This window comes from Bos mutus, chromosome 4 (genome assembly GCF_027580195.1).
Source record: "Bos mutus isolate GX-2022 chromosome 4, NWIPB_WYAK_1.1, whole genome shotgun sequence".
Taxonomy (NCBI): domain Eukaryota; kingdom Metazoa; phylum Chordata; class Mammalia; order Artiodactyla; family Bovidae; genus Bos; species Bos mutus.
In genome coordinates this window covers 3,356,617-3,382,500 of record NC_091620.1, presented here as the reverse complement: position 1 = coordinate 3,382,500, position 25,884 = coordinate 3,356,617, and the positions used below count along the sequence as shown (strand labels likewise).

The 25,884-nt window shown below is 44.0% G+C and overlaps 1 protein-coding gene across 2 annotated transcripts in view; it reads right to left on the bottom strand.

Moving 5' to 3' along the window:
• DPP6 (dipeptidyl peptidase like 6) overlaps window positions 1-25,884 on the bottom strand; it is a 787,207-nt gene that overhangs the window by 366,894 nt on the left and 394,429 nt on the right. For both annotated transcript variants that reach the window (XM_070368978.1, XM_070368979.1), the window contains exon 2: window positions 11,088-11,202. In XM_070368978.1, coding sequence (XP_070225079.1) covers window positions 11,088-11,202 — 115 coding nt within the window. The remainder of the gene's footprint in view (window positions 1-11,087; window positions 11,203-25,884) is intronic.

The window sequence follows — 25,884 nt, the reverse complement described above, 5'->3', positions numbered from 1 at the left end:
AGTTTAACGTAGGAAGGAGAACAGAGAGAAAATGCCTATAAAAAACTGGCAGGAAACAATATTTCTACAAGAAAAACCCCAATAGGAAATAGTAAGGCAGATATCACTTGTTATGAAATGAACAAAAGTTATTAAATTACTGGTATTGTGCAATTTCCATAGGGATGATATGAGACCTCATGAAGAGAGAATCCATCATCAGTTGAAAACTGGGTACGAACAGGACTTAAAATATAACATTAAAACACATGTATGGCAAAACCAATATAATATTATAAAGGAATTAGCCTCCAATTAAAATAAATAAATTTAAATTAAAAAAAAAAAGTAAAAGTAAAAGTAATATCAACAAGGAAAAAAAATAAAACGCATGAACACACTGAACAAAAGAACCAGGTATAAAAAATACACATTACACAATTACATGAATAATGTAAATGTAAAATATATGACATTATGCAAAATTATTTTATGACGTTAGAAATTAGGCTACCTTTGGGGAGATGAATGATGGGAACGGGTGTGGGGTAGCTTTGGGGATACTGGCTGCATTCTGGTATTTTTGGATTTGGGTGCAGGCTATGTAGTCTGTTCAGTTTGAAAATTCATTAAACATTAGAATATTATATGCACATACATAATGTTTTTAAAACGTCTGTCCCAGAATTTTAAAAAGATAGGCTGAAACACTGGGTTACCACTTCACGCCAACTAGAAGGACCAATCAGAAAATCTGAGACGCTGACAACACCAAATGCTGGGGAGCGTGTGGAGCACCGGGAACTCTCATTCACTGCTGGTGGGGATCACCGTGCTGCACGTCCTCGGGAAGACGGCTTGGTGGTTTCCCACAGGACTACACACACTCATCAGACAGTCCACTGATCATGCTCCTTGGTAACGACCAAAGGAACTGAAAATTTATGTCCCACCCAGAACCTTCATGCAAATGTTCACAGCAGCTTTATTCATAACCATCAACACTTGGAAGCAATCAAGATGTTTTTCAGTGGGTAAATGGATCAAGAAACTGAGGTACAGCCAGACAATGGGATATTATTTAGTGCTGAAAAAGAAATAAGGCTTCCCTGGTGGCACAGTGGTAAGGAATCTGTCAGCCAATGCAGGAGAACAGGTTTGATCCCTAGTCCAGGAAGATCCCCTGGAGAAGGAAGTGGCAACCCACTCCAATATTGTTGCCTGGAGAAACTCATGGACAGAGGTGCCTGGCGGATTACTGCCCGTGGGGGCGGGGGTCTCAGAAGACTAGGACACAACTTAGCAACTGAAAAACAGCAACAAGAAAGAAATAAACTATCAAACGATGACAGTTCCTCCAGGAAGGAACCTTAAGTGTACACTGCTAAGTGAAAAGACGCCGATCTGAAAAAGGGTACATACTGTATGATCCAACTAGATGGCATTCTGGAAAAGACAAAACTACGGAGACGGTATCTTCTGTAGTTTTGGAAGGAATCCGCTTGTCAGTGCAGGAGACCTAAGAGACGTGGGTTCAATCCTTGGGTGGGAAGATCCCCTGGAGGAGGAAATGGCAACCCACTCCAGTATTACTGTCTGGAGAATCCCATGGACAAACGAGCCTGGCAGGCTACAGTCCACAGGGTTGCAAAGAGTCAGACATGACTGAAGTGACTTAGCACGCACACATGGAAACAGTAACAACAACAAAAGTCAGTGGTTTCCAGGCATTACAGGGGAAGGGAGAACGAATACACAGGGCACAGAGGACTTTTAGGGCAGTGGAACTGCCCCATGTGATACGGGAAAGGCCGATGCGTGCAATTATACATTTGCCCGATGCCGCAGACCGTGCCACACTGAGGTGAACCTCACCGTCAACCATGGACTTTGAGTGACGACGACGTGTCAACGCAGGTTCATAAACCGTCAGAGGCACTGCCTGGGGAGGGATGTTCGTGATGGGCATAACCATGCATGTCTGGGCATGCAGAGGCTATCCCCTGGGTAACTCTACCTTCCTCCCACTGTTGCTGGAACCTAAAACTGCTTTTAAAAAGCCAAGTCTATTAAAATAATCCGTGGAAATTTTGTTACAGAACTTAGATAACTAGCAGTAGCAATTATTAAGTGGAAGGATTCTCTTATATGTAATTTTAACATATAATTTTCCCATATAAACCCATCTCCTCTTATTTTGACTGTGGTGCAATTTCAGAATGCTTGATGGCTTCTGACTTGGATGCCCTTACATTCTCTTATAGCAGAATCTAATTTATGAGCTGTATGCCAATTTGCTAGATTTCTCTCCCTCTCAGTAAAGCCTATTGGGTCCAATTGAACATCTTCTAAAAAAGATAAGCTGAGAGCTAGCAATGCACTTATAGACATTAGATATAAATCAGATAGTTATGAAATTTCCATTCAGTAAAAATCATCTCTACATTTTGTTCCCACCCAAAAGATTAATGAGTCTTATATTCTGATAACCTCTGCTTAGCCTTAAAAGTTTACCTTCAATAAGATTTCCAAATACCCAAGGCTTTTCGTTTTTTATACCACCTAAAGTATCCTAATGTTTTCCGTCACAAACCACTGTCCATCTTCTCTACAGAGAAAATCCATAAAAGTCAAATGTCAGGGATATTTTAATGCAAATATGATCCTGGTGGGTTTTTAAGCTCCTACAACCATAATTGTGGTACTAAAGATTATCAGAGTCCTTTTCATCAGAATACAAGAGTTATAGCTGCAAAAAAAGGCATATGCTGTGTGTGACCTATCGCAGACATATATTTAATATCTGAAAATAAAAAAGGTAACTTTGAGTCTATTATTCCAAAGAGAAATTAAGAAAAGAGCAGAGACTAGCAAGGGAGAAATGAATGACAGACTGAAAAGGACACATTCTCATCCGGTTAATCCCTTGGGAACTCAGATTGCCTTAAACACTTTTAATTTGATTTTTAAAACATAAATTGTGCATAACTGGTGATAATTAGGCTGCAGTACAGAACAAAGGTACTTCTCGCTCAGAAGTAAGTATCGCGACGAGGTTCTCTGAGAGCCTGAGGCACCAAAGGCGCACTCCATCACGACCCTTCCCAAGGATACTTCCCAAGTAGGAAAGGGACCCACATACTCAGAAATGTTTTCACCAAAAGACTGAATCCAAGGAGTTTGGAATGGATTTGAGGGTTAAGTAGAAAGTGGATACTGCACTCTGAGTTTCAACAAACCAAAAGACAAGACTGAAAAGAGGTAGCACTTGAAAAGATAATGGTTTAAATACATGATATGAGTTTCAAGTCAGTCTAGGAAGCAGCAGCAAGTCTGGAAGGGGTGCACTCAAGACTGTGCATGTAAGTCCAGGGTGTTATTACTCCTAGGAGTCTCTACTCTTCAAACCTAAACTTCCTCCCTCATAGGGGGAAAGCCACTCCTGCCGTGGCTTGTGGAGAAACCAGTAAGATACAGGGGGGTGTGCGGGCACTTTGGGGACTGTGGACAAGGTGATGGCCATGCTGTGTGTTAGGTCAAAGATTCAGTAATTCACAACACAACAGGTCTTTAAACAAAATTAAAGTGAAAGTTTCTCACTTGTATCTGACTCTTTGTGACCCCATGGACTAGAGCCCACCAGGCTCCTCTGTCCATGAAATTCTCGAGGCAAGAATACTGGAGTGTGTAGCCATTCCCTTCTCCAGGGGATCTTCCTGATCCAGGGATTGAACTCGAGTCTCGTGCAATGCAGGCAGATTCTTCACCATCTGAGCTACTGGGGAAGCCCCCAAGCCTCACCTGTAACTTCTATTTTATTTTTGCCTAATGATTATTCAGTCACTCGGGCACGTCCAAGTCTTTCTGACCCCATGGACTGCAGCACATCCCTGTCCTTCACCATCTCCTGAAGCTTGCTCAAACTCATGTCTATCGAGTTGGTAATGCCACCTAGCTATCTTGTCCTGTGTCGTCCCCTTCTCCTCCTGCCTTCAATCTTTCCCAACATCAGGGTTTTTTTCCAATGAGTTAGTTCTTCACATCAGGTGGGCAAAGTATTGGAGCTTCAGCATCAGTCCTTCCAATGAATATTGAGGGTTGATTTTCTTTAGGATTGACTGGTTTGATCTCTTTGCAGTCCAAGGGACTCTCAAGAGTCTTCTCCAATACCAGTTTAAAAGCATCAAATCTTTGGTGCTCAGCCTTCTTCATGGTCCAACTCTCACATCCCTACATGACTACTGTTAAAACCATAGCTTTGATTATATGGATCTCTGTTAGCAAAGTAATGTCTCTGCTTTTTAATATGCTATCTAGGTTTGTCATAGCTTTTCTTCAAAGGAAGAAGCATCTTTTAATTTCATGGTTGCAGTCACTGTCCGCAGTTATTTTGGAGCCCAAGAAAATAGAGTCTCTCACTGTTTCCATTGTTTCCACATCTATTTACCATGAAGTAATGGGACCAGGTGTCATGATCTGAGTTTTCTGAATGTTGAGTTTTAAGCCAGCTTTTTCACTCTCTTCTTTCACCTTCTTTAAGAAGCTCTTTAGTTTTTTGCTTTCTGCCATAAGGGTGGTGTCATCTGCATATCTGAGGTTATTGATATTTCTCATGGCAATCTTGATTCCAGCTTGTGCTTCATCCAGCCCAGCATTTCAGATGATGTACTCTGCATGTAAGTTAAATAAGCAGGGTGACAGTATACAGCCTTGACGTGCTCCTTCCCAATTTGGGACCAGTGTGTTGTTCCATGTCTGGCTGTAACTGTTGCCCCTTGACCTGCATCCAGGTCTCTCAGGAGGCAGGTCAGGTGGTCTAGTATGCCCATCTCTGTCATGGTGGGAAATTCACCGTGTGCACTTTCTGTCTTTCTCAGTGGATCTGTGCTGTCGTGGAGAATATGTGCATCTTCTCTGCCCACAGTGCAGCCAGCACTTAGCTCGATGCCGTCAGCCCCTCACAGGGATCCTTCATGTTTGATTGATGGAGAGACATTATTAGTCAATGTGATGGTCTGCATATAGGTGAACTTGAGAAGGCTCTGAATGATCTGACATCCTCTTGTGTCTGGCGCAATTTTGATGCTGTAACAAAAGCCACTGCTGCATTCAGGGAGAGTGATGCAGAAGCCGGTGATGGGCAGCACTCGCTATTGAACCAGCCCGTCCGACCATCCTAAATCCAGGACACACAGCCCTCCAGCAGCACAGCCTGGAGCCAGAAACACTACCTATGAAAGTCCAATAGAACCAAAGGGTGAGGCAGGCTCAGCCACCTGAGCCACTTTAACAGACGAATAAAAAAAATCCCACTCAAAGCCTTTCCTGGAACTCAGGGATTCATTAGAGCCTCCCCCTCATTGTGGTTGCCCCTGGCAACTGGCCATCAGCATTCAAACAGAGAGCAGTATGGCGTGTTCTGTGCTCTCTTATTTACTGCAGAAGAGATGCTGCTGTGATGGTTCCGGCTGCACAAGAACTGAATGTAAAAAGCTTTCAGGATTAGCAGCTGCATTTGAGAGGAGAGAGACTGAGGCATGACTTCTCGTACAGATGGGAAGACCCAGGGACAGCTCTCTGCCTGATGCTGAGTGGGCATCTGGAAGGCAATGTCTCAGGACTGACTTCATGTCCCGACCATGAAGTTGTTCAGTCTCAGACATTTCCCACCCAGCCTGGTTGCCCTGGATCGCAGGTGTGAGGGGAGCCTCCAGCAGCCCTCTCATCTCCCTTCGAAGTGATGGATGCATGAGCCCTCGGATCCTGGGTGACAGGAATGCTCACGTTCCTTGGGGAGCGGGGGGAATGGGAGTTTGCACTACCCAGACCATTGCTGTTCCCTAACTCCCAAAGTGAGTGATGGACAATCATATCGTCAGATCTTCAATGGTTGCTGTATACACTACACTTGTGCTCAAAGAAAAGCAAAGGTAGGAACACATGCTTCACAATTTCTGAAGGAGATCTCATTTCCTTTTTATTAATTAAAAATAGTTGCCAAAGTCCCCAACTTTTATGAATTAATTTTTAATTAATATAAAATATCAGCAAAATTATAAAATAGAAGAGTATATGTCTTTACCAATTCCCTTCTCCAATCCCTCTCAAATCTACTCGTTTAGATTTCAACAGCTGAATGGATGTTTTCCTGTTCATCAGATGCTCTGTTTTGAATCGTGAGTCCAAGTGATCCAGGAACTCTGATCTCATCATAAACCTCACTCACAGAGCAAGCGACTCTTTTCACAACTGCCATTGAAACCTCTTCACCGTTAGGCAAGTGTTGTTGAAACTTCAGTATATAAACAGCCAGAATGAACCACTTTTAAAACAACTTTTCCACCACTGTTTAAACTAATACCCTAATTGAGATAAAATTCACATATCATGAACTTTACCTTTTTAATGTACACAGTTCAGTAATTTTTTAATGAGTTAAAGAACTCTGCACTCATCACCACTACTGAATTCCAGAGTATCTGTGTCACCTCCAAAAGAAGTCTCATTATGATGCACGGATGTAGGTTCATCAGTTGTATCAAATGCCCCAGTATGGGAGGGGATGTAGATAATGGGTGACCCGTGTATATGCTGGGGCAGGACATATATAGGGAATCTCTGTACCATAGCTTCAATTTTGCTGTGAATTTAAAACTGCTCTAAAAATACAATGTCTTTATAAAAGAAGCAATCTCATACCTATTAGCAGAGTCAGCAGACCCTGCGTCCTCTCCCCATTTCCAGTAAACACTAACCTACTCTTTATCTCTATGGATCTCCTGTTGTGGAATCACACAATATGTGGCACTTTATGTCCAACCTCTTTCACTTGTGCCCAGGTTTTAGCTATGCTGTAAGATGCATATGTATTTAATTTTTATAGCTGAATAACACTCCACTGTATGGATATACCACACTGTTTATCCATTCACCCGGTGAGGGGCATTTGGGTCACTTTCGGCTATTGGGAATGTCTCTATGGACATCTGTTCCTGGAGAAGGAAATGGCAACCCACTCCAGTATTGTTGCCTGGAAAATCCCACGGACAGAGAAGCCTGGTGGGATACAATCCATGGGGTCCCGAAGTCGGACAGAGCAACTTTCACTTTCACCACTTCACCTTGTTCAAAGAGGCTACGCAATTCTACATTCCTACTAGGACTGTATGAGGTTCTAGTTTCCCACATCCTCACCAATATTTGCTATTTCCCATTAAAATATATACATTATTTTGGATTTGAATTGAAGGGTATTATGCTAAGTGAATAAGTCAGAGACAGACAAACACTGTGCGATCTCTCTTATATGTGGAATCTAAAAAGCACAACAAACTAGTGAATATAACAAAAAAGAAGCAGACTCACAGATGAAACGAACTGGTGGCTACCCGTGGGCTGAGGGAGAGGTGGGCAACAAGGATGGGGTGTGACGCACGAGCTGCTGTGTGCACTGCAGGTTACAAGGGTTCACTGTAAACTTCGGGGAATATAGCAGTTTACTGAATGTATTGAAATGTATTGAAAATACAATTATTTTCAATAATTGTAAATGGACTGCAGCCTTTAAAAACAGTGCCAAAATACATATAAAATTATATATACACACATGTCCATCCTGCTGAGTATGAAGTGCTGCCTACTCTGCGTTCATGTGCATCTCCCTGACGGTTAATGATATACAGCATGTTTGCTCAGACTTATTGGCCATTTGTGTTTCTTTGGAGAAATGTCGTTTAAATCCTTTACCCATTTAAAAATGAACTGTTTGTCGCGTGATTTAAGCTAAAAGAACTCTTTGTATACTCTGAATACTAAATGTTTATTGAGTATATGATTTGCAAATATATTCTCCCATCCTGGGGGTTCTCTTTTCACCTTCCTCATACTGGCCTTTGAAACACAAAATATTTTTATGTTGATAAAAGTGTTATCTATTTTTTCCTTTGGTTGCTTGTGCTTTTGGTGTCATATCTGACAGTTTCCTAACAGACTGGTTCCAAATAGGAAAAGGAGTATGTCAGGGCTGTATATTGTCACCCTGCTTAATTAACATATATGCAGAGTACATCATGAGAAATGCTGGGCTGGAAGAAGCACAAGCTGGAATCAAGATTGCCGGGAGAAATATCAATAACCTCAGATATGCAGATGACACCACCCTTATGGCAGAAAGTGAAGAGGAACTAAAGAGCCTCTTGATGAAGTGAAAGAGGAGAGTGAAAAAGTTGGCTTAAAGCTCAACATTCACAAAACTAAGATCATGGCATCCAGTCCCATCACTTCATGGGAAATAGATGGGGAAACAGTGGAAATAGTGTCAGACTTTATTTTTTGGGGCTCCAAAATCACTGCAGATGGTGACTGCAGCCATGAAATTAAAAGACGCTTACTCCTTGGAAGGAAAGTTATGACCAACCTAGATAGCGTATTCAAAAGCAGAGACATTACTTTTTTACTAGACGAACAAAGGTCCGTCTAGCCAAGGCTATGGTTTTTCCAGTGGTCATGTATGGATGTGAGAGTTGGACTGTGAAGAAAGCTGAGTGCTGAAGAATTGATGCTTTTGAACTGTGGTGTTGGAGAAGACTCTTGAGAGTCCCTTGGACTGCAAGGAGATCCAACCAGTCCATCCTAAAGGAAATCAACCCTGAATGTTCATTGGAAGGACTGAAGCTGAAGCTCCAATACTTCGGCCACCTGATGCGAAGAGCCAACTCATCGGAAAAGACTCTGATGCTGGGAAAGATTGAGGGCAGGAGGAGAAGGGGACGACAGAGGATGAGATGGTTTGATGGCATCACTGACTCAATGGACATGAGTTTGAGCAAGCTCTGGGAGATGGTGAACGACAGGGAAGCCTGGAGAGCTTCAGTCCATGGGGTCACAAAGGGTCAGACATGACTGAGTGACTGAACAACAACAAAGATAGTATCACAATACTTTTACTGTGGTTTTAGGGTAAATTTTAATATCATAGATATAAGTGCGTTAACTGTTCTTTTTCAAGATTGTTTTGGCTGGTCTGAGAGCCTTGCATTTTCCTATCAAGTTTAGAATTGGCCTGTCAATTTTTGAAAAAAAAAGCCAGTTGGGATTCTGACATGGAGCATGTTGAATCTATGGATGATTCTGGGAAGTACTGCATGTTAACAATAGTAGATCCTCTAATCCATGAACATGGGATATCTTTCCATTTGTGAAGATCTTTCATTCCTTTCAATTACGTTTCATGGTTTTTCAGTGCACACGTCTTACATTTTTATTGTTAAATTGATTCCTTCCCTTTAAAAGTAATGTAAATGGAATCATTTCTAAATTTCATTTTGAATTGCTTATTACTAGTGTACAGGAATATAAATAATTTTTGTACAACTTTGCATCTTCCAATGTGGCTGAACTCATTTATTAGTTATGTTTTTTGTGTTTGTGGACTCTGTAAGATTTTTTATACACCAGTTCATGCCATCTATGAATAGAGATAGTTTTACTTCTTTCTAACCTGGATGTCTTTTCTTCCTCTTGTCAAGAATAACCTGATATTTAGCAGGATCACTGCTAACCATTTCAGTGTGAAGTACAATGTTAGCTGTGGGTTTTTTATAGATGCTCTTTTTCAGGTTAGGAAAGTTTCTTTCTACTCTTCATTTGTTCAGTGTTTTATAGAGAGGGGATTTTGAATTTTGTCAAACGCTTATTCTGTGCCTATTGAGATGATTATGCTGTGGTTTTTTTTTGTCTTTATTCTATAAATCTGAGTGTACTATGCTGATTTTTCATATGCTAAACAAAATTTTATTTCCTGGGATAAATCCCATTTGGTCATGGTATATAATCCTTTTTTGGTTTGGTAATTTGGTTCAACTTGTTAGTATTTTGTTATGATTTTTGCATCTATGTTCATAAGATTTATTGGTCTGTAGCTTTCTTGTGATATCTTTATTGAATTTTGGTTTCAGGGTATTGTTGTTCAGTTGCTCAGTTGTGTCTGACTCTTTGTGACCCCATGGACTGCAGCATACCAAGCTTCCCTGTCCTTGACAATCTCCTAGAGCTTGCTCAAACTTAGTCAGTAAGGAAATAGCAACTCACTCCAGTATTCTTGCCTGGAAAATCTCATGGATAGAGGAGCTTGGTGTGATATGGGGTTACAAAAAGTTGGACATGACTGAGTGACTAAACAATAACAGCAACAATAAATTAAACATACCTGAAAATTTGCCTGCAATTTTTGTACCTGTCAAAAAATGCATTTTTTCCATCATAAAGTCTAATACCTGTATAGTCTATTTATTGAGGACTGGAACATCTTTTTGTCCACACAAGTTGACACTTAATACAACAGAGGAGAATGGATAGTCACATAGTTTATATATGGCGATAATGTTTTCCTATCATGACCCTGTACGTTTAGCTTACGGGCAAAGGCTTTCTTCTTGTCCCAATCTCTCCACTCTCCTGCTACTAAGTTCTCACCTCTCCACGGAAGCCCAACTTCACACATGACTTTCTCGGTGAACTTTCTCATGAAACATTTTATCTCTTTCTTCTCACCCTCTATACAACTTATATTTGAAACTTGCAATAATCCATGCCTATATATGTTTTTTTTTTCCTGTAGACTTTTGCTGACAATTTTTGTGAGTTTTTCTTCCCTGAGAGATTTCTAATTCTGTTTCATGCTTCCTTTATTTCATCAGTAGTATCTAATAATTAGTTTATCCTTAGCTCACACTTAGTATATGTTGTTTTAATAACTTTAATTCATCCCTGATAGAATACCCAAGAATACCATGAGACATATAAAATCATTATATTTATAAGGGCAAAGTCTTTGTTTAAGCTGATCAAATATAAATAAATATTTGTGAATTTTAATACATGCCAAGAATTTACCCTAGTCAGGAATTATCTAAACAAATTCATAGCATGTACAATGGATCTTTTTCACTGAATGCATATAACATCATTTTACCATATGGTGCAATGAGAATTAGAATCAAGGGAACATAAATTACACAGTAGGCAGTTACTTAGAAAAAAATCGCCAAGTAAAATCATGCCCTCTCTCCGTTACAGCAACTTGCTTTTCCAGGAATAAACGTAAGTACCTGGTGTCAGCAGTATCACCGAGGTGACAATCAAGGAGCAGATGACCAGGATGACAAGCAGCGCGATGGCTATTCCTTTCCAGTTTCTTTGTGGAGGGTTACTTCCCACGAGCTCCTGAAACGACAGCACAAAAGAGAAAATCTGTGAGTCAAAAAAGGAACTAAAATAATCCAAGTAACCACACTTGAGTCAAATCAAGATCTCAGGTGTAGGCTTCCGTGGTGGCTTGGTGGTAAAGAATCTGCCTGCCAAGGCAGGAGACGCAAGGGACGGGGGTTGGATCCCTGCTCTGGGAAGATCCCGCATGCCTCGGAGCAACTAAGCCCCTGCACCACAGCTACTGAGCCTGTGCTCCAGGGCCCGGGAGCCACGACTACTGAGCCCACGCGCCGCGACTCCTGCAGTCTCACGCCTAGAGAGTCCATCCTCTGCACAAGGGCAGCCGCCGCGGAGGAACACGTGCACCGAAACTGGGGCGCGGTCCTCACTCTCGGCACCTAGAGAAAGGCCCGCGCAGCAAGGAGGACGCGACACGGGAGACAAAGGAAGAGCTCTAGGCACTCTCATCCCTGAAGCGGCCCTAAGTGCCTTTCTCTTCCTTCTGCCTCAGGGTCCAGAGGACCCAGGCTGCTTCCCTCATCTTATGGCAAAGCTTTATCTCAAGAAGAAGGTGACATTATGTTATGTTTACAGCCTTTTCTGTAACTTAACGCTTCTCCACCCTATACACTTGGGTCCACATTACCTGGTGACCATGGAGTTTCTCATTGCAGTCAGCCTATTACATGCCATCAGATCAAACCCAGGTACGATAAAACTTCCAGCCTCAACCTCTCATCTTTCTCTTCATTGACACCCACACTGTGAACTTCTATTTCAGCTGTGAAACTCAAACATTTATTTAGCACATACCAGGTGCCAGTATATGTGTATGTGCCAATGTCCAAATTGCCAAATTCAGACTTAAATTGAAGAAAGTAGGGAAACCACTAGACCATTCAGGTATGACCTAGATCAAATCCCTTATGATTATACAGTGGAAGTGAGAAATAGATTTAAGGGCCTAGATCTGATAGATAGAGTGCCTGATGAACTATGGACGGAGGTTCCTGACATTGTACAGGAGACAGGGATCAAGACCATCCCCATAGAAAAGAAATGAAAAAAAGAAAAATGGCTGCCTGAGGAGGGCTTACAAATAGCTATGAAGAGAAGCGAAAAGCAAAGGATAAAAGGTAAGATATAAGCATCTGAATGCAGAGTTCCAAAGAATAGCAAGAAGAGATAAGAAAGCCTTCCTCAGGGATCAATGCAAAGAAGTAGAGGAAAACAACAGAATGGGAAAGACTAGAGATCTCTTCAAGAAAATTAGAGATACCAAGGGAACATTTCATGCAAAGATGGGCTCGATAAAGGACAGAAATGGTATGGACCTCACAGAAGCAGAAGATATTAAGAAGAGGTGGCAAGAATACACAGAAGAACTGTACAAAAAAGATCTTCACAACCAAGATAATCATGATGGTGTGATCACTCACCGAGAGCCAGACATCCTGGAATGTGAACTCAAGTGGGCCTTAGGAAGGATCACTACGAACAAAGCTAGTGGAGGTGATAGAATTCCAGTTGAGCTATTTCAAATCCTGAAAGATGATGCTGTGAAAGTGATGCACTCAATATGCCAGCAAATTTGGAAAACTCAGCAGTGGCCACAGGACTGGAAAAGCCCAGTTTTTATTCCAATCCCAAAGAAAGGCAATGCCAAAGAATGCTCAAACTACCACACAACTGCACTCATCTCACACGCTAGTAAAGTAATGCTCACAATTCTCCAAGCCAGGCTTCAGCAACACATGAACCGTGAACTTCTAGATGTTCAGGCTGGATTTAGAAAAGGCAGAGGAACCAGAGATCAAATTGCCAACATCTGCTGGATCATGGAAAAAGCAAGACAGTTCCAGAAAAACATCTATTTCTGCTTTATTGACTATGCCAAAGCCTTTGACTGTGTGGATCACAATAAACTGTGGGAAATTCTTCAAGAGCCGGGAATACCAGACCACCTGACCTGCCTCTTGAGAAACCTATATGCAGGTCAGGAAGCAACAGTTAGAACTGGACATGGAACAACAGACTGGTTCCAAATAGGAAAAGGAGAACATCAAGGCTGGATATTGTCACCCTGCTTATTTAACTTATATGCAGAGTACATCATGAGAAACACTGGGCTGGAAGAAGCACAAGCTGGAATCAAGATTGCCGGGAGAAATATCAATAAGCTCAGATATGCAGATGACACCACCCTTATGGCAGAAAGTGAAGAGGAACTAAAAAGCCTCTTGATGAAAGTGAAAGAGGGGAGTGAAAAAGTTGGCTTAAAGCTCAACATTCAGAAAACGAAGATCATGGCATCTGGTCCCATCACGTCATGGGAAATAGATGGGGAAACAGTGGAAACAGTGTCAGACTTTATATTTTGGGGCTCCAAAATCACTGCAGATGGTGATTGCAGCCATGAAATTGAAAGATGCTTACTCCTTGGAAGGAAAGTTATGACCAACCTAGATAGCATATTCAAAAGCAGAGATATTACTTTGCCAACAAAGGTCCGTCTAGTCAAGGCTATGGCTTTTCCAGTAGTTATGTATGGATGTTAGAGTTGGACTATAAAGAAAATTGAGCGCTGAAGAATTGATGCTTTTGAACTGTGATGTTGGAGAAGGCTCTTGAGAGTCCCTTGGACTGCAAGGAGATACAACCAGTCCATCCTAAAGGAGATCAGTCCTGGGTGTTCATTGGAAGGACTGATGTTGAAGCTGAAACTCCAATCCTTTGACCACCTGATGCGAAGAGCTGACTCATTTGAAAAGATCCTGATGCTGGGAAAGATTGAGGGCAGGAAGAGAAGGGGACGACAGAGGATGAGATGGTTGGATGGCTTCACTGCCTCGATGGACATGGGTTTGGGTGGATTCCAGGAGTTGGTGATGGACAGGGAGGCCTGGCCTGCTGCGGCTCATGGGTTTGCAAAGAGTTGGACACGAATGAGCGACTGAACCAAACTGAACTGAATGACAACAAGGTATACTGAGTCAATCTCCTTTCCTACTGGATAGAGTTTTCTATGTGAGGAAATCACTGGCCACTGACAAGAAGTGATCAGATCTCACTGATTGAGTAGCTTTTCATTTCACCTGAGTTAACAGAGGAAATAAACCATTCTCACTAAGAATGTGAATAGCGTGTATCTTGCAGGAGTGCATTCCTTACACTATCATAGTGTGCATGATCTCTCACAGACCCAAAGTGGACATTTCTCAAATACTGTTCAGATTAAATTCAGAGTCAACATCCAAAACTAGAACAATTTCATACTCAAGATCAATCTTTCTCAAGACAGAGAATAATTAAATTAATGGTATGGTCTTCATCAGCTCAAACAATGGATATCTTTTAAATCTTGTTTCTAATAAAAATAATCTAAGATTTGAAATTTTGTTTTATTTAGAAGTTTATATGAAAAAAACAACTAAAACAGGGTACAGAGACTTAAAAAAACACAACTAAGACTTTTAGTTTGCATCACTTTTTTTTTGCATCAACTTCTTGAGTGGCCAGGAGCATAACTAATTTACTTGCAAAAATGCAATTGAATGAATTGTAGTGATGTTCAGTAGTAGAACAGTGATGTCCAGTAGACCTTTCCCTGGCTCAAGCACACTCACAGTATGGTGTCCAAGTCTGGGCTGAACATCGTTAGAGATAATGATGGACAGAGTACGCCATAAAGAGGACCAAAGACAGAGACGCTGCAAAACGTCACATGAAGCAAGGCTACGGGAAGAGGTCAGCCCAAAAATCAAATACTCAGAGGCTCTGTCTATTTGAAGTATCACATGCAAGAGAGAGAAGACTTCTGCAGAGCTCCAGAAGGCAGAGTTGTAATCAAAAGGGAATTTCACCCAGACAAAATTATGTCAAACAAACAAACCTTCAGAATTTCTAACCATTTGCATTGCTTCATGACAGAACAGGCTATTTCAGCAGAAAGTGAGGAGGGTGGATGAACAGCCCACAAGGATGCAGGAGGGCCAGCCCAGGAAAGAAGGTGGAGAGGAGAGATCTTGAAAACTTCGAACATGGGGTACCTTCAATGGACACACAGGGCATGGGAAAGAAAGATGCTGAGACGGCTTGGCAGTGGGAAAATGAAAGACGGTCAGGACAGTTCAGAAAAAGGACAAAGGCTCTGCTCCTTCGTGCTCACTGGGCTAAGAAAAGATTTTGCAGAGAAAACCAATTCCATATATATTATTAGATGGAAGAATGCACAATAATATAACCAAACAGGTGTTGATAGCAGAGTCTACTTAAGTGAAGTGATTCTGGATCACTGATGCCATTTCTTAAGTACAGATGCATCACACTTTCAGGCAACACTCTTACATTTAAAAAGCAGCATCATTTCACCCTCAGAAAAGCAGACCATCCTTCAGTTCAGTTCAGTTCAGTTCAGTCACTCAGTCATGTCCGACTCTTTGCAACCGCAGCACGCCAGGCCTCCCTGTCCATCACCAACTCCCGGAGTTCACTCAAACGTCCATTGAGTCGGTGATGCCATCCAGCCATCTCATCCTCTGTCGTCCTCTTTTCCACCTCCCCCCAATCCCTCCCAGCATCAGAGTCTTTTCCAATGAGTCAAATTGGAAAAGTTGGCCACCTTGCACGGGGTGGCCAAAGTACTTGAGCCTCAGCTTTAGCATCATTCCCTCCAGGCTGATCTCCTTCAGAATGGACTGGTTGGATCTCCTTGCAGTCCAAGGGACTCTCAGGAGTCTTCTCCAACATCACAGTTCAAAAGCATCAATTCTTCAGCGCTCAGCTTTCTTCACAGTCCAACTCTCACATCCATACACGACCACTGGAAAAACCATAGCCTTGACTAGACGGACCTTTGTTGGCAAAGTAATGTCTCTGCTTTTGAATATGCTATCTAGGTTGGTCATAACTTTCCTTCCAAGGAGTAAGTGTCTTTTAATTCCATGGCTGCAGTCACCATCTGCAGTGATTTTGGAGCCCAAAAAATAAAGTCTGACACTGTTTCCACTGTTTCCCCATCTATTTCCCATGAAGACTGTCCTTACTAAATTCCAAATTTTATTGTCAAAAGTAACGTTTTAAACTACACAAACAATATCACTACAATAACCATAGGAAACAAAGAGGAAAAACACATGAGCAACTTGCTAGCCCAAAAGAACGAAAGTTTCCATTTCTCCGTCTTCCTCTCCAGTACTGATGTGTGTGCATATTTAACTCGTACACGGATACTTAATAATAACCAGAACATAGATCTGGTTTTTGAGTTAGAATGCAGATTAACAGTGAACATCCAACCTGAGCATCTGATTTGGCATCCCAAATTCAGACTTCCTCATCTTAACTTGTAGGAAGTGAATTATCAAAAATTTGAGCAAAATTGTTCCCGTATCTCAAGAAGGGCAACTTTCCCCTGCAATGTTGAGCTTCAGCAGTGCATTTCTCAACATCATTGCGTAATTTTTGCCTAGAATGATGAGAATGAGGCTGTTATGTATTCCCTGTTCTGCTTGGTACCACATGCATACCTTGGAGATCCAATAAAATTTACAATTAAACACTGGCCTGAGAAGGTGAACAAATCTCCCATCCATCCATCCATCCAATATTTATCCAAGGCTTACTCGGCCAAGCCCTGTTCTGTGAACCTGTTATGCATTGTTAGCAACCCAAGTCCAACAGCCTTCATGTTTTTCCATATTCCTTCCTTGTATCTTAGTGTAGGGACGGGGAACAAACAATAGACAGACGAGCACACCAAGAAAGCTGCCTCCCCTCTGTCTTTACCTGCAGACATGGAGGAAAGGCCATATGAGGACAGAGAGAAGGCGGCTGTCTGCAACCCAAGGAGACGGCCTTCACCAGAGCCAGCAGCTGGCACCCTGACCCTGGACTTCCAGTCCCGGGAGCTGTGAGAGAAATCTATGTTTAAGCCACCCGGTCTGTGGCAGTGTGTTATAGCTGCTCCAGACAGAGTCAGACACGGGCTGACACCTGAGGGCAAGCAATTCAGGGAGAGGAAGAGGCAGTGTGTGCTCTGGAGTGGAGGGTGGCAGAGAGACAGGGCCGGGGGGGGCACGGAGATGTGAGTGGGGTGACCACGCTGAGCAAGGAGGGTGGGTGTGGGCAGCCAGGAAAGCAGGGTCTGGACGCCACAGCCCGGGTTTTGGCTTTTCCTCTAAGGGCAAGGCATGTGAGCACCACAGGGCGTGAACCAGATTCCCACAGGAAGACCCCCAGCGGAGCTGCTACACGGAGGGCAAAGAACAAGGAAACAAGGAGGTGTGATGGGACCCACTAGGAGGGGTGATGGAGGTTTGTGCCAGGCAGCAGTGGCGGAGGTTGTGAGAAGGGGTTAACCCTGGGCACGTGATAGAAAATGCCAGTCAACAGTGCTATTCGGAGCAGAGGACACATTTATATGCCCCTCCTACACTTGGAGCCCTCTCTGAGGAGTCTGGGTTCTGTGCTCAAGTGATGTGCACCTCACTACAAAGACAGTCCCCTCTCCTTCCCTCCACCTCTGAGCTAAGCCTCCCACTCTCTGCTCACAACTTACTGCTCCTGGAGCCACCTCCTGCCCTGTCCCCATCCCCACCCCACCCATACCCTCTGCACCTTTGCATACATGTTTGATTTCCGTTTCCTGCCATTCCTCTCCAGCCTCATTTCAACAGGCAAATCCCTTCGCATTCTTCAGTTGTCAGCTAAAATATCATCTCTGACGCTTCAGGAAGCTTTGCCTGGTTTCACTGGCAGAGTCCATTATTCTTTTCAATTGGACACAAATGAAACACTTTGTAAATGCTCTTCTGTAACATTACTGCACTCCTAAATGGTGCGTTCCATGCCTGGGTCATCTGCAGGCTGCAAGCCACTTAAGGAAGTTATCCTGATGTTCATGATCACGATGCCTGGTACACAGCCTAGGACACCACAGCGCCCGGGGACTGTGGGTGGAATGGCTGAGTGAATCTACAGATGCCTTTAAGAGAAGGAACTTTGTTATTTGCCTGCACATCTGTCAGAGGCGCAATTGTTGACTGATGCAGAAAGTAAAGCGTTAATATAAGTCTGATTGCATGAACTATGCCATAAATAGCAATCGGTCCTAAAAGACTAATGCAAACTGACATCTAAGGCTGCCAATTCCCTTGTACCTAGTGACGTAACTGTTGGTCATACTTATTTTTAGCTCAGACAGAAAGAAAACAAAGAACTGAAACCAAACTAAACCCTTTCCTGGGTCATTTGGTTGTTTTAAATATAAAATTCATCTTTCCAGAGTGCTATTATCTTAGCAGTTCCTAATCAGAGCTTGATATTTTCTTTGCCAAGGTCACAACATTAGTTACAGACCCCACGATGTCCTGTGAACTGATTCAGAAAAGACTCTGTTGGATGCTGACTCCCCTGCAGGGACCACCTGTGCACTTAAGCCAGGTCTGCTAGAGAGGCCCTCTCCTCTCTCTGCGAAAATCTGACATCTCTTTATTTTACTTATTTTGACCATGCTGAGCAGCATGTAGAATCTTAGAGATCTGCGCAGGGATTGAAGCTGTGCCCTCTGCTTTGGGACGGCAGAGTTTTAAACCACTGGACGGCCAGGGAAGTCCCAGTCTACAGCATCTTTTCTCGTCCTGAGCTCCATATACCTTCATCACACCTCACGCCTTCTGATGAGGAGCAGAGAATCAAATGAAAACTCAGGGGTGATTATTTAAAAAAGAGACACTGAGACTGCAAAGGTGGAGAAAAGAGAGGAAGGCTGGGGATGAGGAATCTAGAGGATAAACGCACACGTGTCTGAAAGCCTGTTACTGTTTACAGACACTACAGAAACCTGAATCACCATTGTGTTACTACTGACTGTGATCCAAACGATGTCCGGGCAACACCTGACATGCGACACGGGGAAACTCAAAAGCTCACAAAACTTCCTGTCCTGGATAAAGACGGTAAAGGGTGCAGAGACCAGGTTTCCTTCATCCACTCTCTTCACACCGGAAGCTCCAACGAGGGGAAATGAGCACTTTAACTTCTGTTGGGTCCCCGGAGTAGGGTGGTGTAGGTTGCAGCTGAGACTCCACCATGTGATGCAGCACTAACCACCTCGCCTCAGGTACTGCGTGCGCTGTGGCTAAAGGGACACGGGGCAGCCAGCAGGAGACTGGAAGGACTTCCCCGGTGGCCCAGAGCTTAAGACTTCACCTTCCCGTGCAGGGGGTGTGGGTTCAATCCCTGGTCAGGGACTGAGATCCCACATGCCTGCCAGCCAGAAAACCAACACATGAAACAGAAGCAATCCTGTAGCAAAACTCAATAAAGACTTTAGAAATGGAAAGAAAAAGAAATGGTCCATATTAAAAAAATATTTAAAAAACAAGAGATGAGGCTGGAGGCTGACTTCTGCAGGGCACTAGGGGTTGTGTTAAAGATGCTCCCCATCCCAGGAGACGCGAGCACAGGAGATGCAAGAGCAGGAACGACGGGGGTGCTGGGAGGCGGGCAGGTCCACGGCGACGGCCGAGGTCCAGGCCTCGCCGGCTGCGACGGGGCCAGCTGGCCGTTGCACGTTTTATTTCCCTCTGCTGAAGGCAGAGAGGTCAACCAGATGGCCCTCTCACCAGGGAAGCCGGAGGTGAATTCAATTATTTTTCTCAGAATTATCCATCTTTGAGCTAATCAATCTCGTCTTCTATCATCCAGCAGCTTTCAGAAGAAAACTAAGGCTACGAGAGTGGTTCTGGCTCTCAAAGTGGAAATCAAAACTGGGATATCACTAGATCCAGGTTTGGGTTGCTGATAGTTTAAATGCCCCCAGAGGATAGATGTGAACAGGCAGCCCCATGGAGACCGGGCATCCTTCACAGGGGGCACTCTCCACTCCCTGGAACGCCCCTCCCGTGACAGCTCGCGTGAGTCCTCTGGGTGTTCCTGCCAGCTGTGAGTGTGAGGGATGGGTGAGTGCTGTGGCCACGAGACACTGATCAACGCTGATGGCGCTAGTGACTCTCAACTGACTGCAGGGCTGGAGGGGGCTGGCGGCCGTTCCTGAGAGACAGACACATCCAGTGAGGTGTGAGCAGCAGGCAGGGCTTGTGTTGGAGGGCAAGTCTCACCCTTCAAAGGCTTCTGCTGACCTCACTAACTTGAGGTTACATTTGGTTGATGGGCCCTTCTCCCTAGGACTGATGGTTCCTTATGGATCATCGCCGTCTTAGTGACAGAGAACAGCTGTTATGCCCCGGCTATCTGACCCACAGTCAGGTGGCCCCCCTTCCCCTGGACGCTCTCTCTTCACCATCTTCCTCTGGACTACACGGACACCCCAGTCCTTAGGTTGTTCTGTGTCCTCCACCACGTTCTTTGCCAGCCTTACTGACTGAGCTGGGATCCACTCTCCTTTCCTCCTATGAACTTGGAAATTCTGAAGTTGACTATTTGACATAACATGACTTTAACATAACATAACATTGCTGTCTGAGGGCACAAATCCACCACTATTAGAGCAGCTGTCATCCTCAACCTGGGCTTCCCTGGTGGCTCAGTCGGTAAAGAATCCACCTGCAATGCGGGAGACCTGGGTTTGATCCCTGGGTTGGGAAGATCCCCTGGAGGAGGGCATGACAACCCACTCCAGTATTCTTGCCTGGAGAATCCCATGGACAGAGGAGCCTGGAGGGCTACAGTCTGTGGGGTCACAGAGTTGGACACGACTGAGCGACGAAGCATGCATGCATGCACCTGCTACCTGCTACCTGCAGCTCAGTAGCACTGTTTGCAGAGCAAGCCCCTGTCCTATAAGTTCTCCCAGATGAAGAAGAAAAAACAGGCAAAATATTGGCTGTAATTATCTGTCTTTAAAAATTTCTTCTTCATTATTTTTACCTACAAATTCAACAACAGAGCTGAAATAATTTTATGCTCTTTAGTTTAACTGACAGTGTCTGACAGCTTCTTTATGAAATTAATTCAAAACGTTAAGATATTCCTGTTGCAGTGAAAAGGAAAAAAAAAGAGGACTGAGTTTTTCTTTTTCCCTTCTCTGAGAACAAAGCCAAAGAAAACAGAGAGCAGGCCTGAACATCCCTAGTTTTTAAAGCCTCGTGGACCGCAGCCCACCAGGCTCCTCTGTCCATGGGATTCTCCAGGCAAGAATACTGGAGTGGGCTGCCATTCCCTTCTCCAGAGGATCTTCCCAATCTAGGGATCAAACCCAGGTCTATTGCATTGCAGGGGGCTTCTTTGCCATCTGAGCCACCAGGGAAGTCCTTTTTTTTTTTTTAAACTTTAATTGCTCCTAATTCTGCATGTCTGTAACTAAATCTGCTTTCCTGGCCCCCAGCTCTGCAGGAGCTACAATTCACATTTTCTCCTTTGACTCTGTGCTAAATACATCCTCTATCTGGTGTTTACCCTGACGACATGCTTCCCCTTGCGGTTACACACCAGAAAGAAGGTCGCAGAGCCACCAAACTAGCAGACTCCAAGACGGGGATACTGATGCCAGTGTGTGACTGTCTTTCAAACCAGGCAAGAGGAAGAAATCAAGGTCCCACCACCTTTGTTCCTCATCACCGACTCCTGACTGCGAGCCCTGCCGTATACGAGCCCCTAGGTTCCTCATGGGCTGGGGGCACAGTTCTTGAGACATAAGCCCACTGAGTTCCCCTCTCAGCCACTGAGAGTAAAAGCCACCTTTCTATTTCCTCCAAACTCTCCGTTTTTTTCATTCGGCTTCGGTGGGCAGAGAAGGCCGAGATTTTGGCTGGCAACTTTCCAAACTTCACAGCTTAGTCTGACTTGGACCTGTTTTGATAGACTGTTTTAAAGGCATCATGTTGCTCCATAAATCACAAAAGTAAGCGCACTATGATCCGATCAAGGTCAGAAGAAATTTCGCAATATATCATGCCCAAGAGAAACGTCTTTCAGTAAAAAATATGGCTATGAAATTAAGTTGCAGAATTTAAAACTGAGCATTTGTATCTCACGTTGCTGTGTATGATAATGATGTCTTAAAAGCATCTTTAGATAATGTCTGCCTTTGCCCTGACTCACTGAAACCCACAGGCAATTTTGAGACAAGTTTCCTACACTGGGCAGCCTTTAAGCAAACTCAACACCTCACTTCCTGATGTCAAAAATTCCTGCAGGCCGTCATTCACTATTAAATAACAAACAAGTCTCAAAGATAAGAATCACCAGCAGTTTAATGACAGAGATTAAAATAATTTAGCTTAATTTTTCAAAAGGGCTTGCCCCCTAATACAGTCTTCTATTAAGGTACATGGACTCCTTTTGAGAAATTATCCCAACTGCCCTCCTCCCCCACCCATGGTGCTCCCTCAACCACTCTGCACCCCACCATGCCCCGCCCCAGCCTCAAGTGACTGGCCCAACCTGGGTCAGAATTCTGCCGCAGGATTTTAGGGATGGACTTAAAGTACTGTAACAGGGAAGAATCTCTGCATTCTCTTACAAGTTCATCACTGAAAGGATGTTGCCTATAAGCTTAAATTCTACATAATGGCCCATCTCTGGGAACCTTGCCTTGCAGGTAATGAGCAAGATGCTCAAATACCTCTGTTTAGCTCACAAGAAACATCCTTACCAGCCCACCTGTGGATGACCACAGAAAGGAAGAGATTAACACATCCCCTCAGGAGGCTGACCAGAACCAGGAAATGTCTGACTTTACTCCCTCCCCTTTCAGTGTAGAAGAATCCTGAATTCTGTCTCAGGCACGATGGTTCTTTGGAACACTAGTTCCCCATCTTCTTGATCAACCGATTTTCCAAATAAAGTTGGAATCCGCCTGCCATGCAGGAGACCCCGGTTCGATTCCTGGGTAGGGAATATCCGATGGAGAAGGGATAGGCCACCCACTCCAGTATTCTTGGCTTCTCCTTATGACTCAGCTGGTAAAGAATCCGCCTGCAATGCGGGAGCCCTGGGTTCGATCCCTGGGTTGGGAAGATCCCCTGGAGAAGGGAAAGGCTACCCACTTCCGTATTCTGGCCTGGAGAATTCCATGGACTGTGTAGTCCATGGAGTTGCAAAGAGTCAGACGTGACTGATCGACTTTCACTTTCACGCCTTTCCCCAGCAACTGGCTTCCCAAATTACTGACCTGTCCTGCGGCAAGCACTACGAGCTTGGACTCTGTAACAATATTCCAATTTATTCTTGCCTTTGTCATGAAACACAAGAACGGAGGAGGCATGGGGGTGGCGAGTGCCTACTCCCGTTTGGCATATGGACTCTGAAGGAAACAGAAGCAGGCTGGCAGAACACGAGGAATGCATTAGACCAAGACAAAGAGACAAGGAACCGAGAGAGAGAGCAGTCCCTACCGGTTTTGAATTTCTCGACCTAATTTTTCTCCTGAGGCCTGAATAAATTTTTCCCTTAGACTTATCAGTACACTCCTATTTCTCCATGAAATATTTTATTTCCTATTTTACTTATGTAGCTTGAGCTGATTCCTGAAACTTGGGGACAAAGAAGCTGACACGTGTCACATAGAGACACCCGGCCCAGCAGCCCACCATCCCGTCGGCACTGCATTTTCAGAAAACATTCTGTGCTCATGACCCGAGTCACAGCTCCTCTGTGTGGAGTACCTTATGGCCAAACCCACACTTGAAAATGAGGTGAAATTTTTAACTACATGCTTGATGTATAATATCAAGCATTGATATTGCTAATTGGATGTGTAACTTTCTTTGAAAAGACCAGCTCTTCCGTAAGTATGCATAGTTATTTTTTCCAGGGAAAGGCTGAGTGAAATTCAGCAGTTACCTTCACAGATCCAAGAACCCACACTTGGTATTATCAGTGCTGGAGTGTGCCCCGTCCGAGACAGGAGGTGAGTAATTCAAGTTGAAGCAAATGCAGCCAAGACAGCTGGCATGGCAGTGATCCTGAGTGTCTCGGGAGGGTGGACTTTCCCAGGTATTCACTGTCCTGTCCTTGTTGTTCCAACTCATTGGAAAGGACCCTGATGCTGGGAAAGGCTGAAGGCAAGAGAAGCAGGGGCAACAAAGGATGAGATAGTTAGATATTATCACTGGCTCAGTGGACATGAACTTGGGCAAACTCCAGGAGACAGTGGAGGTCAGGGAAGCCTGGTGTGCTGCCGCCCATGGGGTTGCAAAGAGTAGCACACAGTTTAAAGACTGAACACCAACAACTGGCTTAGAACGGCTCTTTCCAGTAGCTCCATGTGTAACAGCTATTTTTATAATCAAGAGTGGTCTATAAATTACGGATGCAGAAAACAAACTTATGGTTACCAAGGGTAAGAGGAGGGAGGGATAAGTTGGCAGACTGGGATTGATATACACATCCTCCTCTACATAAAATAGGTAACTAATGAGGACCCAATGTATAGAACAGGGAACTCTATCCACTCAATGCTTTGTAGGATTGGGGAAAAAACACCTAAAAAAGAGCAGATACTTGTCTGTGCATAACTGATTCACTTGGCCGTACACCTGAAAACCAGCACAACATTATAAAGCAACTGCACTTCAATTAAGAAAAAGAGAATGGTCTATGCCAACACTGTCATGTAATTCAGTCTAACAGAAAGGCATACAGCGTCAGAGAAATTGTCAACCACAGGAATACAACTGATGAACCATGTAATTCCATCTGCCCCCTTCATCATCTTTGCTGTGAAACTAACGTGTCTACGGGTCTGTGTGTTTGGGATGAGGACGCCTCTGGGGTGGGGGAGATGATTATTTTGCCAACCACAGGGTGTACTCCATGTAATGAAATGTTATACCTCAATGGAAATACCAAGCTTCTACTACACGCAGTGTCCTAAGGAAGATCACAAATAGAGCTGGGAGTGAAATGGAAAAGACACTAAGGAATATACGCTGAATAATTTCATTCCCTCGTGGCTCAGCACTGAATAATCTGCCTGCCACTGAGGGAGATGCAGGTTTGGTCTCTGGGTTGGGAGGAGCCCCTGGAGTAGGAAATGGCAACCCACTCCAGTATTCTTGCCTGGGAAATCCATGGACAGAGGAGCCTGGTGGGCTACAGTCCGTGGGGTCGCAAAGAGTCAGACACGACTGAGCATTGTTCACTCTCTAAGTCCTGCCCGACTCTCTGTGACCCCATGGACTGCAGCAAGCCAGGCTTCCCTGTCCTTCACCACCTCCTGGAGCTTGCTCAAACTCACATCTACTGAGTCGGTGATGCCATCGAACCATCTTGTCCTCTGTTGTCTCCTTCTTCTGCCATCAGTCTTTCTCAGCATCAGGGTCTTTTCTAATGAGTCAGTTCTTCACATCAGGTGGCCAAAGTACTGGAGCTTCAGCTTCAGCATCAGTCCTTCCAATGAATATTCAGGATGGACTTCCTTTAGGATTGACTGGTTTGATCTCCCTGCAGTCCAAGGGACTCTCAAGAGTCTTCTCCAGCACCACAGTTCAAAAGCATCAATGGGATTGCAAACAGTCAGACACAACTTAGCAACTCCACAGCAAAAACAGTTCAATATTGGGCAAAATTGCACCCCGAGCATAGCATGCACACCTGAGTCTACAAGGACAACCAAGAAAGGACTTTCCATAAAACTGAGGGTGCTGGGTAACTTAGCAGGGAGAGCGGAGTCACAGTTGGAGAGGGGAAGATGAAAGGCAGAAGTTCTGGGAGGCCTGGCAGGACTCTCCT